At 40.1% G+C, this 17,621-nt stretch overlaps 1 protein-coding gene across 3 annotated transcripts in view; it reads right to left on the minus strand.

The window, feature by feature from the left end:
* LOC134357473 (centromere-associated protein E-like) overlaps positions 1-16,072 on the minus strand; it is a 158,802-nt gene extending 142,730 nt beyond the window's left edge. For all 3 annotated transcript variants that reach the window (XM_063069091.1, XM_063069090.1, XM_063069089.1), the window contains exons 1-3: positions 15,759-16,072; positions 7,976-8,079; positions 1,541-1,630 (exon numbers count right to left, since the gene is read on the minus strand). In XM_063069091.1, the coding sequence (XP_062925161.1) occupies positions 1,541-1,630; positions 7,976-8,079; positions 15,759-15,856 (292 nt within the window). In that variant the 5' untranslated portion in view covers positions 15,857-16,072. The remainder of the gene's footprint in view (positions 1-1,540; positions 1,631-7,975; positions 8,080-15,758) is intronic.
* Between the last annotated feature and the right edge of the window lie 1,549 nt (positions 16,073-17,621).

Genomic DNA, 17,621 nt, shown 5'->3' on the forward strand with positions numbered 1-17,621 from the left:
AAATCTTTGCAGACTTCAAACAAAGTAGAGGTGCTGCTAACTTTCTTTGTAATGGCACATGTTGGATTCAGGACAGATCCTCTGAAATGATAGCACCATGAAATTTAAAGTTACTGAGCCCTCCCCACCTGATCCCCTAATGAGGACTGGCTTAATGACCTCTGATTTCCTCCTCCTGATCAATAATAATCTACTTGGCCTTGTTGACATTTACTGAGGGGTTATTGTTGTGACACTGTCAATTGCCGTCCTATATGCTGATTCATCGCCATCCTTGATGCAGCCAATGGCAGCGGTGTCATCAGCATTGGAGCTGTGCTTAGCTTCTGTCATAAATATATAGTGAATACAGCAGGGAGCTAAGCACACAGCCTTGTGGTACTCATGTGCTGAGGAAGATTGTGGAAAGGATGTTGCTGCCAATCTGAACTGACTGGGGTCTGCAAGTGAGGAATTGGAAAATTCAGTTGCACAAGGCGATAGTGAGGCCCAGGACTTGAAGCTCATTATCTTTGAGGGTATAGAACGTCAAACTGTAGTTAAATGAAGAGCATCCTCTTGTATGCATCTTCACTGTCCAGACATTGCAGGATTAAATGAAGAGCCAATGAAATGGCATCTGCTGTTGAGCTGTCGTGATGCTAGGCAGATTGGGCTGGATCCAAATTGCTTCTAGGATTGGAGTTGATATTTTTCATCACCCTCTCAAAGCACTTCATCACATTGGACTCGGCAGTAAGTTATCGAGGCAGGTTACCATGTTTTTCTTAGGCCCTGATATAATTAAAGCCTGCCTGAAGCAGGCTGAGACCTCAGACTGCCAAAGGGAGAGGTTAAAGATATTGGTGAACATTTCAGCCAGTTGATCAGCACAGGTCTTAAATATTCAGCCAGGTACCCTGTGGGCTGGATACTTTCCATGGGTTCACCGTCCTGAAGGATGCTCTCATGTTGGCCTCAGAGACTGAAAGCACAGGGTCATCAGGGGCTATGGGAGTCTCATTTTAAATGTTATCAGGTTTCCTCATTTGAACCATTCACCAAAACAAAAGACCCCTTTGCCAAGATGGATCCAAGGAAATGGTGAAAAGGTGAACAAAAAGAACTTATGAACATTAATATCACACTAAAGATTGTTTTTTCTTTGCCCAATGCTTTATATCCATGGTTTTCTTCCCACTGCAAGGACTTCAGCCTCAAGGTTGCATACAGTATGGTACTTTGATAATCAATTTACTTTGAGTTTTGAACTTTATTCCAGAGATTCCAGCTTGATGTTAAGTTTTTTGAAAATGTTATAAATATCCTACCCAACTGATGTTATATAATGTAAATGATTGCATCAAATCTATTAACAAGATTCCCTCTCATATCAGCAAATCGAGGATTTGAGTTGTCTTTATGTTTCATCAAAATTCCAGACATCTTATACAAAAACTGAAACAAGTGGTTAGAGTCCAGGCTCAAAACTAATGATAAAGGGGTAGAGTCAAGTAATGGCAGATTGTAGGTTGAACATTAGAATGTTAAGTAGACTCACCGTTATAGCCCTCAGTAATAGAGTACACAATAGAATGTGCAACTTCAGTATAAATAGTTTGTGTTGTCTCATTTTCATGGAATACACGGTCTGGAAAATAATTGTTCAGCAAAAAATTATTAATCAGCAAAAATTTTCTAATTCCATAGAATCTTACAGACAAAGTCAGCTAACTACATAATCTATTACTGCCAATTTATTACCACAATTACACCAACAGTCCACAGGACTTTGAGGAGCAAATTTGTAGAGAGATCTGTTGCAAGAAGCGTAACATTGTGACAATAGGTGATTTTAACTTTCCACATATTGATTGGGACTCTCATAAAGTCTGCAATCTCTGCAAATTTGCTGAAGGACTAAATGAGAGTGTGTAATACTAGACATTCTTTTAGGGAGTGAGACAGGGCAACTGACAGAAATTTATGTAGGAGAACACTTTGCATCTTGTAATCATAATGCCATTAGTTTCTAGGTAATTCCAGAAAAGGACAGGTCTGGTCCTTGGGTTGAGATTCTAAATTGGACAAAGACCAATTGTAATTGTGTCAGAAAGGATCTGGCAAGTGTGGATGGGGACAGATGCTTTCTGGCAAAGGTATACCTGGTAAGTGGAAGGCCTTCAAGAGTGAAATTGAGAGGAAATGGTTTGTATGTTCCTGTCAGAATAAAAGGCTTAGGAGACCTTGGTTTTCAAGAGATATTAAGACCCTGGTTAGGAAGAGGAAGGGGCTCCACATCATCTGAAGGGGCAACATCTCTCCACTTGAGAGCTAAACGTCCAGCCAAAAGAGAGGCAAAAGACAATGTTCACCATATAGTCAGATTCAAATGCGTGTCAACTTCACCCAAAATGCCAAAAAGAGCAATCAAAGGGTTAGGTTCTAAATGGCAATTAAGGATATGGGATAAAATTAAAAAGACATCGCTCCAAAATTTCTCCAAACTGGGACAAGCCCAATACACATGGTTAAGAGAAGCCTCGCCCACTATATTCTTGTCACAAAAGGGACTAATATCAAAATAGAACCGCGATAATTTGGCTTCAGACATATGAGCCCTACGTACAACCTTGAACTGCAAAAGGCAGTGGTAAGCACATAAAGAGGCTAAGTTAACTGACTTAAGAATTGAGTCCCAAACCTCGTCAGACAGAGAAATATTTAAATCATGCTCCCAGGCAGTTCTAATTGTATCAAAGGGGGCACACCTCAAGGTCGCTAACTTATCACAAATAGTAGATATTAGACTTTTACTCAATGGGTTTATACAAAGAAACAAGTCCACAACATTTTTTCCGGGCATCTCAGGAAAATTTAGTATTAGAGGGTTAATAAAATATATAATTTGAAGATATCTAAAGAAATGAGTATTAGGTAGGTTAAACTTTGCAGACAGTTGTTCAAAAGTTGCAAAACAGTTGTCTATGAAAAGACCTTCAAAATGCCCGATGCCCTTCTGTACCAATCATGAAATGTTAAGTCTTGCATAGAAGGTTGGAAAAGATGATTATGAAAGATAGGACAAGAGGGGGAGAAACCATAAAGACCATAATGTTTTCTGAACTGAGCCCATATTTTCAGAGTATGTCTAATGAGAGGATGGGAGTTCAATTCCATTGCCACCCATTTTGGGCAGTCAGACTGATTACGAAAGAAAGACCAAAAAGTAAGGCAACAAATATTGGCTGCCCAGTAATAAAAACAAAAACTGGGCAAGGCCATATCACCTTCCCTTTTAGGTTTTTGAAGGTGAACTTTAAATCTGGGACATTTGCCCCTCCATAGATAAGACAAAATAATAGAATCTAACGAATCAAAAAAAATAAAAACTGGTAAAGATTGGAATAAGTATAAAAATTTAGAAAGGATATACATTTTAACAACATTAATTCGACCTATCAGAGACATGGACAGAGGTGACCAGTGTGCCAAAATCTGTTTCCTATGATTTAAAAGATTAGTAAAATTTTCTGAAAAACATGCTTAAAGTTCCTTGTTACAGTAATACTGAAGTAAGTGAATTGATTATACACTACTTTAAAAGGGAGGTTATGAAATTCTAATATTTGTGCTTCTCTGTTAATTGGGAAGAGTTCACTCTTGTGTAAATTAAGTTTATATCCGGAAAGCTGGCTAAATTTATTAAGTAGTGAAAACATTGGGGGAAAGGAGGTAGCCGGATTTCATATAAAAAGTAAAAGATCATCGGCATAAAGAGAATCTTTATGCTCAACACCCCCCCCCCCCGGCAAATCCCCATCAATTCAATGCAGCTACGAAACACACTCGCCAGTGGCTCTATGGCCAGATCAAAAAGTAAGGGACTTAAAGGGCACCCTTGCCAGGTGCAACATTTAAGATTAAAAGGTTGGGATTGCTGAGAGTTGGTCAAAACAGAGGCAGAGGGACATGAATATAGCAATTTAATCAATGTAATAAAACTTTGTCCCAAGTCAAATTTTTCTAAAACTGCAAAAAGATAATTCCACTCCACAGGGTCAAATGCTTTTTCCGCGTCAAGAGAGATGACACACTCAGGAGTCCCAATTGAAGGTGAATACAAGATATTAAATAGACGCCGTATATTTAAAAAAGGGAGGAGATTTTTAATAAAACCAGTTTGATCTTCAGAAATAATTGAGGGTACAATGTTCTCCAATCTACCAGCCAAAACTTTAGCTAAAATTTTAACATCTACATTTAACAAAGAAATCGGCCTATATGAGGAACACTCTATTGGATCTTTGCCTTTTTTCCCCTAAAAGAATGATACTTGCCTCACTAAATGATGCTGGCAATTGACCACGTTTAAACGAATCGGATAAAACTAAGGTTAATTAAGGCAAAAGCAGTGAGGAAAATGACTTATAGAATTCTGCAGAGAACCCATCAAGTCCAGGAGATTTACCAGACCGCAGTGCAGAAATGGCTGAAGATATTTCCTCTAATGACAATAGCTCATTGAGTTTTGCTTTGAGATCAGGAGAAAGCGAAAGAATATTTAAACTATTTAAAAAACTAAAATATGCTAACCAGAAATGCTATCATTTAAAGATTCAGAGGAATAGAGTCGAGAATAATAATTCTTGAACGTATCATTGATTTCAGAATGATTCAAGGTAATGTTCCCATTTCCCATTCGAATTTTAGTAATTTGTTGTTTAGCTTTAGAGTGTCTTAGTTGAGTGACTAAAAATTTCCCAGATTTATCACCATGAATATAAAACTGGCTCTTACTTTCAAGAAGTTATTGTTCAATTGGATGAGTGGAAATGAGGTCAAACTTAGTTTGAAGTTCCACTCCCTTCTTGTACAGTTCCGGATTTTTGGTCTGAGCATGTAGTTGGCCCGTTACTTTAATTTGATTGACCAGATCTAATCACTCTGTATAGGTCTTTCTTTTCAAATTCACAGAATATGAAATTACTTGACCCCTTAGATATGCTTTCATGGCATCCCAGACAACCTGAGTTAAGGTTTCAGATGACATGATAATATCTAAAGTTATTTGGTCCTTCATAAATTTTACAAAATCGTTACCCGACAACAGGGTCAGATTAAAATGCCAGTGCTTATTCATTTGATGGAGACCAGGAAGAAGTATGGACAGGGTAACTGGGGCATGATCTGAAATCAATATACTCTGATAATCACAAGAGCAAACAGATGGAATCAGCAGATTATTGATTAAAAAATAATCAATTCTAGTAAAAGTATGATGGACATGTGAAAAAAAGTAATCTCTCACTTGGATGAAGAAAACACCAAACGTCAGAGATACCATAATTAAAAAGGAAAGACTGAACTGATAAAGCAGATTTACTTGGCAGACTAGGAACAGAGGACAATCGATCCATAACTGGATCTAACCCACAGTTAAAATCACCGCCTAATATAAGAGAATATAAGCTCACTAAAGAGAAAAAAATGATCAAAAAGCTCCACATCATCTCTTTCGGCTAGATGTTTAGTTCTTAGGTGGAGAGGTGTTGCCCCACCCACTCATGCTCAATGGCTTAGATATATTATGTCCCGCTTAGACCTTGAAAAGATTCATTATTCACTTCTTAATTCGGACATAAAGTTCCATAAGGTGTAGGGACCTTTTCTTGATTATTTTCATAACTCCTCTTCAGATTTAAAGGTTTATCTTCCATTCTCTTTCAGTGATTTAGTCCCTTACATCCAGCTTTCTTTTTTGGTTAACTTTTATGGTTTCTTTTTATAATGTGAAATATATTATAGCTTAGGTAGTAGGCAATACACTTTTTAAATTCACAGCTCTGTGGTGACAAAAGCTCTGATTTAACTTTCTTTATATCATAATGCTTAGAGTGCACAGAGGGAGGGTGGGGTTTTGGGTGCTTTTTCTTTACTGTTATGATTTGCACATCAGACATGTTGGTTTTGCACTGTATAAATCTTTCTGTTGATGGTTTTTTTTGTTCTGTAGAAACAAAGAAATTAATAAAAAAAGAAAAGGAAGGAGGTGCATAGGCAGGTAGGAACAAATGAGGTACTTGGAGTACAAGTAATGCAAAAGAACGCTTAAGGAGAAAATAAGGAGGGCAAAAAGGCAGGACAAAATTACTCTAGCAGACAAGGTGAAGGAGAATCCTAAGGACTTAATAGATATATTAACAGCAAAAGGATAGCAAGGGACAAAATTAGTTCTCTGAGAGATCAAAGTAGCAATCTAAGCACAGAACTGAAAAAGATGGGGGAGATCTTAGATTTTTTGCATCTGTATTCACTTGGGAGACAGACACAGAGTTTATGGAAGTGAAGCAAACACAGCATTACAGAGGAAGAGGTATTTGTTGTCTTGACGCATATTAGGGTGGATAATTCCCAGGCACCTCACAAGGAGTTTCCTTGGAATCTGTGGGAGGCTAGTGCAGAAATTCCAGGGACCTCATCAGAGATTTTTAAAGTTCCCTTAGTCACAGGTGAGGTGTTGAATGATAGCTACTGTTGCTCCATTGTTTAAGAAAAGCTGTGAGAATAAGCTGGGAAATTATAAGCCAGCGAGCCCAACATCAGTAATGGGAGATATTGGAAGATATTCTAAGGTATCAGATAGACAAGTATTTGGTTGGATTTGTGTGGTAGGTAGTGGCTAACCAAACTTGTAAAGTTTTTCGAGGAAGCTACCCAGAAAGTTGAAGGCAAGGCAGTGGATGTTGTCTACGTGGACTTTAGCAAGGCATTTGACAAGGTCCCAGATTGGTCAAGAAGGTTCAGTCACTTGGTATTCAAGATGAGGAAGTAAAGGATTAGACATTGGCTTTGCAGGAGAAGCCACAGAGTGGTAGTTGATGATTGCCTCTCTGATTGAAGGCCTGTGACTAGTGGTATGCCACAGGGATCGATGCTGGGTCTATTGTTGGTGTCAGCTATATCAACAATCTGGATGATAATGCAGTAAATTGGATGGGGATGTAGTGGGCAGCAAGGAAGACCATCAGAGTTTACAGTGGGATCTGACCAACTGGAAAAATGGGCTGAAAAATGGCAGGTGGAATTTAATGTAGACTCATGGGAGATATTGCACTTTTGGAGGACCATCCAGGGTGTATTACTCAGTGAGGAGCATGGTAGACAGAGCAATCTGGAATACAGGTCCATAATTCATTGAAAGTGGTGTCAAAGGTAGTTAGGGTGGTAAAGAAAACTTGACATATTGGCCTTCATAAATCAATGTACTGAGTACAGGAGTTGAGATGGTATGTTGAGATTGTATAAGATATTGGTGAGGTCCAATTTGGAATATCATGTGCATTCTGGTCATCTACCTACAGGAAAAATGTAAATACAACTGAAAGAATGCAGAGAAAATTTACAAGGACGTTGCTGGGACTTGAGGACCCAAGTTGCTTTTTTCCCCCCCCACAAAGGTTGAGTGAGACTACAACTAGAGCTCATGGATTAAGGGTGAAAAGTGAAATGTTTAGGGAAGCATGTCTTCAATCAGAGGGTGGTGAGAGTGTGGAACGATCTGCCAGTGCAAGTGATAGATGTGGGTTCAATTTCAAGACTTAAGAGAAATTTAGATAAATTTGTGGATGGGATTAGGCAGATTAATGGTTCTGCATGGACTAGATGGGCCGAAGGGCCTGTTTGTGCTGTAGTGTTCAATGACTAGTGTTATTAGCACATCACTCCCCAATAGTGTCACTATCCCATTCAATGGTCTTACTTTAGTCTGATAATGCACTACCACAGAATTAGAGAAACATTTCCTGCATTACTGTTTACTAATCTTCACGTCTTACACTGAAAATGCAATTTCTTTTGTAACTATATTGACATTCTTTGCTGTCTACCAACAGCATCTTCTGTGTTTAGATTCACTAATCAGCAAATTATTGAGTTAAGGGTTAGCAAGCTACAGCTCCCTTTAAAAAAAAACAAAATTATCTCAGTAACTTACCAAAACTGAATGATTTGCCCCCATTAATCTGGGAAATAGTTTGGTTGTCAGTTTTCCAATGAACTTCAGGGTGTGTACCAGATCCTCCTTGTAAAGATTTCTCCCTGATGGAAGATATGAGTTTTAAGATTGTAGGAAGACTTGATCATTACTAGTCAAGTAAAGAAATAATATTCATACAGTGAATATTAACAAGACAACAACTCATTGTTAAAAATCTCCTATGGTGGTAACCTCTAGATAAAACTCAAACTTCTCTTTGTACGACTTATCTCTGTCCAGTTGTCTTCCACTGTTATCATTTACATTGGGAGAGCAGTATCGATGCTGGTGATGTAAAAAGACTAAATAACCTCCCCAGAAAGGCAGGATCTGTCCTTGGCTACAACCTGGATTCCTCTGAGTTAGTGGTAGAGAGGAGGTCACCATAGAGGACTGTTATCCAGTACGGACAATCTGGCACATCCTCTCCATAACTTACTGAATAAGCAGTGGCACACCCTTTCGAACAGACTCTTTCAGCTCCACTGTCACAAGTGCAATAAGCAGATACAACAGTTCATCTCTGTGCAACAGGAGAACACACATCATAGTACAATGGTCAGTTTTATTATTTCGTATACTATTATTGCATATTGGTAAGTTATTATTGGATACATTATTCTGTACTTTATTAGTCAAGTTTATACACTGCTAAATGTGCTTTTAAATATTGCTGCTATATGGGAAGAATTTCTCACTGGGGCTCAATAAAGTATTATTACTTGCGTTCTACATTTCATAACAATGATCAGATTTACATTAATTTAGGCATCAAACCTAATACAGAAAATGGGGATTAAGTCATCCAAGGCCATCTGCTGAGAAACATTTCTATCATCGTTAACCAGATCATTCTGGAACATTCACAGCCATAAAATTACACCTCTACTGGGCAAGTTCCAGACAGCATAACCCTAGAAGCACCTACTTTTGTAGAGTGGCTAATCACATTGCCTTCCTCAACCAGAGGGCCATTATTCTCATAAATTATTGCTATGCAAAGAAAAACCAGCATCTTTATCTAGGAGTGATAATATTTTGACAATATTGGAACAAATTTCTTGGAGGGCTATGAATCAAATTAGTTCAGTCTCTCAATATTACCACCATATAGACTTAACCTACAATCCAAGACTTAAATCTAACAAGACTTGAACACTACATCCTCTGTAGCATATAGTTATCACTACAAACATGGTGTATCTCTGCATTCCATGAACTTGTATTTGTTAAAATGCTTTAGGCTTCTTCAAATTTGACACGTTATTCATGAAAAACAGATCAAGGACGCAAAACATGAAATGCTTCCTTCTTCACAGATGCTTTTTCCAAATAGTCAGCTTTTTAAAGAGGAAAAAACTCACCACCCATGTTATTCTTTGTTCAACCAGATCAATTTGCTGTTGATTCAGCCTCCTCTTGGAATGTCACTTCAGCGTTTGTCAAGTCCGAATCAAACCACCTCACTCACATTATTCAAAATGTGACAGAACAAAGCAGGAGACTCATGGAATCTGTTGTTTACCTTACATATATTTCTACCATTAGGTTGTCACTTGAGAAACTGAAGCTTGTTACATATAGATTCTGGTTAATTGAGACATCGGTTAATCAGGTCAGTTGCTTATTTGGGTCAACTCTGAAAACAACAAAAACTAATTGAGAAAATAACCCTTTATTTATCTGGGACACTATGCCGCTTAATTGGGTCAGGAGACTATTTTTGAACAGTTTCTAACTGGTGTCAGTCACGTGCACTTGTATGGCAGTTAGTCCTACACTGTGCTCAGAGAGAACAGTTTTTAAATAACACTAGTATCATGTACTTGTGTTCAAAAAACTGATTTTTGTCATTGACATTTGGCAAGAAGTAAACAGTAAGGCTATTCAGAACTGTTTAACTCATTGCAATTCCAAACATTTGGGCTTGGAGATGCCAGAAACATTCAGCAGTGAAAATGAAATATCACTACTTCATCGAGTTAAGAACTACGAAGAATTTTAAGGTATCAACAATCATCTTAAATGTTACAATGAAAATGAAGATTTGCAGGATGCAATTGTCAAAAGTATTGTATGAAGGCATCCATTATTTGCACTAGGCAGTGATTTTGTACAATTACAGTCTATCAAAAGAAATTGGCAGCCTGAACATCCAAAGGAAACATACGTGGTCACAGGGAGAAACTCCCACAGTCAGCACATAAAGTCAGGATAACACCCAGGTTGCTGGAGCGATGGCAGTGGCTTTACGAGCTGGCCACTGTGCTGTCCAAGTTCATGGAAAGCTTAGCACAGATTTTAACTAATTAACGTGCAATGGTAGGAGAACCCCAAATTCTGACATTCCACAGGGCCATTGGATGGGCTGTACCAAACTTTATCTTGCCCCTTTGTAGATAGTCCTCTACCATTAATGATCCTTTTTGTAGTAGTATGTCATTAACCACATCTTGCTCGGAGCTTTTCAGGTGTCTTCGCTATATTAATAATTTCCAATAGCAGTTGCTTCTTGTAATAGTCAATGTCCTTATTTCCTGTCCTGTTGTCACAATGGCAAATATGGTGTGGCTAGCATGGAAAACATGCAGGATGGAACTGACTGTGAAGGCCTCTAAACAAAAAGTCTTAGTGGTTGCTTTAAAGCTTTTATCATGCATTCTGCCAAATGCCTTTGACAATCTTCTTGGGGAATAATGTCACAGAATTCACCTTCTCTTTTTCCTGCAGGACTCCAGTGTCATTTTGAGCAAACTATCAACTAAATGAAGTCACCAAAAGTGATTTGGATCAAGTGTTCTATGAAGGACAAGTGGTGCAAGAGTAGTTCAACTAAAGATACCCAGACAAAGTGACTAAAGTCATCCTTCACAATGTTCGAAACAGAAAACTGCATGGGATCAAGAAACAACACAACCAATACTATTCAAAAGCTGAATATTAACTCAAGGAAACAACAACTGGTTGTTCCTCTGTCAAAGGAATGTCCTGAGTGTTCCTATCATCCTGTTTTGGATTTTTCCCCGTTCCCAAGCCATCCTTTCATTCTATACTTTACTTCACTTCCTGAGAAAACTAAAGTTTGGCCTGTCTCCTAAAACCCTTAATTTTTACAGATGCACCATAGAAAGCATTCTTCTAGGATGCATCACAACATGGTATGGAAGTTGTCCTGTCCAAGACCGAAAGAAGCTGCAGAAGATCGTGAACACAGCCCAGCACATCACACAAACCAATCTTCCGTCCTTGAACTCACTTTATACCACACGCTGTAGGAGCGGTGCTGCCAGGATAATCAAGGACACGACCCACCCAGCCAACACACTTTTTGTCCCTCTTCCCTCCGGGAGAAGGTTCAGGAGCTTGAAGGCTCGTACTGTCAGATTTGGGAACAGCTTCTTTCCAACTGTGATAAGACTGCTGAACGGATCCTGACCCGGATCTGGGCCGTACTCTCCAAATACCCGGACCTGCCTCTCCGTTTTTTTGCACCACCTTACTTTCCAGTTTTCTATTTTCTATTTATGATTTATAATTTAAATTTTTAATATTTACTAATTTTTACTATTTTTAGTATTTAATATTTGTAATTCAGGGAGCGGGAAGCGAAGAATCAATATCGCTGTGATGATTGTACTTTCTAGTATCAATTGTTTGGCGACAAAGTATAAAGTATACCCTCTGCCCTTTTATCCCTTACTTTCACTGCCCTGTACTCTGATCCCCTTGCTAAACTCATTCTTACAGCAGAAATATTCAACAGGCTCTTGCTTGAAAAGTTGACTCTTTATCTCTCTAGGCCAGGGTTTCTCAACCAGGGTTCCGCGAGAGATCATGATTTTAAAAAAGCACCTTCTTTGGAACTTCGCGCAATACACGGTACTAGTGCTGATAGGGGTGGGCAGTGACCTAGCAGCCCCATTAGCAATCTCAGTCTCAGCCCAGTATGACAGTGCACAAACGGACCACATTTATTTGATTGAGTCCATTCTCAGATATTGATGCGAGATGAAGAGGCCATTGATAATTAGTGGGCATGGAGGGGAGGACAATAGGCTGATAATTGGTGAGAATGAAGTGCGTTTTCCGAGCAGTAAATAGACTGCTCAGCTTGAGCTGACGTCAGCCTCTCCCTCCGGAATTACATCCCCCAACTTCCCATTACGCACCACCGACTGACTTATGGGAACAAACAAACTACCGGTGTAGTAGAAATTTGGAGGGAAATGTTCATTCTAAAGACTGTCCAAAGTGGCGATTTTTGAAGAGGTGGTGTGAGATGGAAGAGGAAAATTCTAGGCCTAGGCCTACATATAACGCTGATAAGGTTAATAATGAAGAATTACAATCTTCTGAGTATTTTCACTGCACTCGTGCAACTACGGACACACAAAAGTCTGTCTTTACAATGAAAGCGGCCTATCTATGGGTTTTACATGGACTGGTGATCCAAGCTGTCCATTTCCATTGTGCCTAGTCTGTAGCAAGCAACTTACAAATGGAGCAATGCCTCCGGCAAAATTGAAAAAAAAACACTGCTACAAATCATAGCCATATGATACGCATCAGAAATTGAAAAGGTTTCATTCTCAGAGAGTACTAGGATAAGTCGACGCATTGATGACATGTCACATGATGCTGAAGAGGTTTTGTGTGATAAACTGAAAAACAACAGCTTCTGTATCCAGGTTGATGAGTCAACAGATTTCACCATTAAATGTCATATGGTAGCATTTGTAAGATTTGTAAATGATGGCGAAATTCAAGAAAATATTTTCTGCTGCAAAGAGCTGCCTGAAACAAGCAAAGGCCAAGATATTTAGTGTTTTGTCTTCATATCTGGAATCAAAAGGTTTGTCTTGGAGGAAGTTCATTGGCATCTATACTGATGGTTCCAGGAGAGGTTTTGTTTATCTTGTAAAAAAAGAAACTCCTGACATCAACACAACACACTGCTTTCTTCAGAGGTACTGATGTCAAAAATGAAAAAAATGAAATGAAGTTCTGGGTGATACTACAAAAATAGTTAACTTTATCACCCTGTGTGAAAACCTGGCCAAAGAGCACACTGATCCCCTGCTATATACAGAAATCCAGTGGCTTAGCCAAGGACGAGTTCTCCACAGGGTATTTGAGCTGAAGGGTGAATTGCAGGAGTACTTTCAAGAAAATAGTGGGCTAGGTGTCGCTGAGTGCTTTGAAGTTGAAGAATGGCTGCTGAAACTAGCCTCTGAACCAGTTGAACAAGTCTCTGCACGACCCTGGAGAAAATGTTTTGACTTCAAGTGACAAGATTCTTGGACTTAAAAGGAAACCAGATCTTTGGAAAAGTCATTGTGAGGGGATCCAGGAGTGCCCCTTTTAACTGTTTGAAGACAGACAGAGAGAGACATTTATCATTGATGGTTTGTTTGGAAGAGAGAGAGAGACTAAGATTTTCAGTTGGACTGACACGGGACTTAACTTTGGAGATAAAAACTGAGCAGCTCGAAGGTTGCTATGGTGACCAACAGGACATTATTGATGTTACTTCCAAGGACTTGTTGCCTGCTCGCATTCCTTTACAGACAAAGGAAAGAGGGACTCTTTGAATGGCAGGTGATGCTCAGCCTGGTGAGATAAATAGGAGGTCAGATGATACGGACCTCAGACACATGAGCTGGACACTGAATGAGCATTGTTGTGCCCACAGAGAAAGTGGGTTTTGGAGGATCGATCAGGCGGATTGATCCAAGTGCTCTGCCAGTGAAAATTCAAAGGCAAGGCCGGTGGGGAGTTGTCCATGTGTCCGACCCCGGCATGGGTAGACAGCTCAACCACACCGAAGTACAGTCCCCTTTGTTGTTAAATCACAGTCAGTGACTTGTGAAGGATTTCGGAGGACAACAAGGAAATCGACGGCAACAGCTCACCTGAAGACTCAACTGTCTCTCTCTCTATCGCTATTCAACTAAATTCCACAAACTGAACTGAACTTTACTCAACATCGTAAGACTGTATCTTTTTATTCCTAGACTTAACGAAGCTTGGTTTTTCATACATATTTTTCCACACTTACTGATTTACTTACTCGTATATATAATTCTTGCTAACCTGTTTGATTGATCTTCACTTAGCTAACTGTATTGCGTAGTTATTAATAAATATTATTAGTTATTAGCAATACTAGACTCCAAAGTGGTTTCTATTTCTGCTGGTTTCTTTATTCCCGTCACGGGGTACGTGACAATCATGTTGCAAAAGAAAATCTTGATGTTTCCACTGCTTCTTGGGCTTGAGAGTGAGGAAGGATATCAGAAAGTATTGTTGTTTTGAAAACCAACAAGTCCTACAGAACAAAATTGAAAAGTATTTTTCCTTGCTTTCAACACAAGTGTATGACTGGTTGAAATCCGTGTGAGCTTACCTGAAGTTCAACCCATAATTGTTTTTTTTTGCTGCACAAATACTCAAGCAGTGGTTCCACATGTCAAGCTGATATTTGACCCTGATCATATCACTTAGTAAGAAAATGTTTTTTCAAAGTCTTGTATAAAATTGCATCAGAGGCTAAATTTCTATTCATATTGCTTTGGCTTATGGTTTTTAGTAACTTCACTATTCAACATGGTCTATAAATTGTAACTAGCATTAATTAAAACCTTTTAAATTAAATCTACCAAGTCTAATTTTTAAATAAAATTAAATCCCATTTTGGCTTAAGCCAGAAATTTATTATGTTTGTCTTCTGAGTTTTTAAAATTTATGAAAGGGAAAGATTAATTTCAAGTTAAGCTAAGCTTAACTACCTGATTTTTTACCCCCAAAGTTCGCTAAAAATTCATTCTCTACTCAAAAGAGCATCGACAATTATTTTTGGATTATTATACCTACAACTTACTGATCACACTAACGTACCATGAGCTGCAGATAATATAATTTGTACACAAGGGTTCCCTGAAACCTGAAAATTATTTACAGGGCTCCTTCAGAGCAAAGGTTGAGAAAGGCTACTCAGGCTGATCTCCGTCCTTGAACTTATCCCTGCAAGCAGAACAAGTGCTACACCTTCTCCCTCACCAACATTCAGGGCCCTAAACTGTCTTTCCAGGTGAGGCAACCCTTCAAGTCTATATCCAGTGTTTGCAATGCAGACTCCTCTACATCAGTGAAACCTGACATAGATTAGTGGAACATACATCAAAGTTGCTGGTGAACGCAGCAGGCCAAGCAGCATCTATAGGAAGAGGCGCAGTCGACGTTTCAGGCCGAGACCCTTCGTCAGGATTAACTGAAGGAAGAGTGAGTGACTTCTTTGAGCACTTTTGCTCTGTCCACCTCAACAGGCAAGAATGTCCTTTCGTTTTCTTTCCCCATATCACCTCCCTTCCTTTTCTCCCCAATCCCCTCCTCCCCCATCAGATTCCTTCTTCGTCAGCCCTAAACTTTTCCCACCATCATCTCCCTGCTTCTCACTTCATTCCACCCTCCACCCAGTTTCCCCCTCACCTATCACCTGACAGTTTGTACTCCTGCCCCTCCGCCAACTTTCTTATTCCGACTTTCCCCCATTCCTTTTCCATCAACAATTCGGCGTCAGACGTTGACTGTTGATGCTGCCTGACCTGCTTCCTCCAGCATTCTGTGTGCGTTGCTCTGGAATTCCAGCATCTCTTGGCTTTATGTAAACCGAGTTCCCGTTTTCAAGGCTCGGCATCAGCGCTATTTGTGTTTTCATCACATTAAACAAGATCCTACTCACCTGGCGTTGGGAGGCCTCAGCCGGACACACACTTGCACCGCACTCTCCTCCGCCATTCCAGGGCTCTTCACACCCGTGCCTTCCTGCCTTTTATCCATATCTCTCCACCCGACCGGGTTCGGGGCCTAACCGCCAGTCTCCCAGCACTCGGACTGGGTTCGGGCCTGGAGCCTCCCTGCAGCGGGACCGGGGTTCGGGCCTGGAGCCTCCCTGCAGCGGGACCGGGGTTCGGGCCTGGAGCCTCCCTGCAGCGGGACCGGGGTTCGGGCCTGGAGCCTCCCTGCAGCGGGACTGGAACGGCGGTGTGATAACTCCTTTCCGTCTCTACCCGGTTTGAATTTCCCAGATTCGACCTGATTGGTCAACGTCTCCCCCGCTGTTGATGACCTCACCGCGGCGGGCCAGGGGGCGGAACCAAAGGAGTTAGCGATGATTTATGGGGTTGTGGATTTGTTTCTTTGCCACTTTTTATCCCACTATTTAATCTCAAATCCTCAACATTCTAGCTCGTTCGCAGACTAACCGTCCATGCCTTTCCACAGTCTCTTTTTTTCCCGATCCAGACAATAATTCCAACAGTAAATATTATATCTCCATCCAATTCCTAAATGCAAGTCAGAACTCTGTCTGAGTTGACCTCACAACAAAGTAGTTCAGGAATGATGAGGGTTAGAAGAGCCTGCTAACTGTAATGTAACAATAGTAAATGAACCTTTGCGAACTGTGTACACTGTCTGATATTGCCTTTGATATTTTTTCACAGTAACACACAAAAAGCTGGAGGAATTTGGTAGCTCAGGCAACACCTATGGAAGAATGCAAACACGAGGAAATCTGCAGATGCTGGAAATTCAAACAACACACATCAAAGTTGCTGGTGAATGCAGCAGGCCAGGCAGCATCTCTAGGAAGAGGTACAGTCGATGTTTCGGGCTGAGACGAGTCCTGATGAAGGGTCTTGGCCGGAAACGTCGACTGTACCTCTTCCTAGAGATGCTGCCTGGCCTGCTGAGTTCACCAGCAACTTTGATGTGTGTTACCTATGGAAGAAAATGTAATGTATTGCTGCAGATGTTAACAACTAGTCTTTTGTGTCCCTAACAAGAGAAAATCTGCAGATGCTCGAAGTCCAAACAACACACACAAAATGCTGGAGGAACTCAGCAGACCAGGCAGCATCTATGGAAAAGAGTACAGTCGATGTTTCAGGCTGACACCCTTCAGCAGGACCTAATTTTGTGTCCCTAATTTTATTACGTTCTCCAGACTCTTGCAGCTAAAATCTTTTGTGTCCCCAATTCAAACATTGCTGCGGGTTGAGAGTTTACTGCCTTTAACAAATTAGTGAGGTTTTGCAAGCAGTAAAAACTGCAGACCCCACAGAAGCTACAGCAGTTGCGTGCACCACAATCTTGATGAGCACATAAAAGATGACAGATGCTATCCTAGACCAACAAACAATCTGCAAGAGGATCTTTATTTGTACAACGTAATTCAGTTCTGATATATAACATTCGACATGGTTTTATATTGCCTGGTTATGATCTCACTTCGGGGGGGGGGCGGCAATCTAAAAGGCAGAATGATCTGGTATGGTGGGATTTTGCAATCAATGTGATACAAGGTGTGCGGTCAGTTGGGAGGTTTTACAGATCATGCAATTGGAGCCAAATAACGCACGATCTTCAAGCCCAGCTCCCCAGTCTTCAATAAATGTAAGTTGTTTGATTAATTTAGAACATAGAGCTCTGCAGCTCTATGAGATCAGCTGAAAACTCCACCGCACAGAAAAAGACTCTTCAGTGCATGACGTACAAGCTGATCTTTTTGTTCAGCTGATCTCATTTTCCCTCAATAAGTCCA

Source organism: Mobula hypostoma, chromosome 16, assembly GCF_963921235.1.
Source record: "Mobula hypostoma chromosome 16, sMobHyp1.1, whole genome shotgun sequence".
NCBI lineage: Eukaryota > Metazoa > Chordata > Chondrichthyes > Myliobatiformes > Myliobatidae > Mobula > Mobula hypostoma.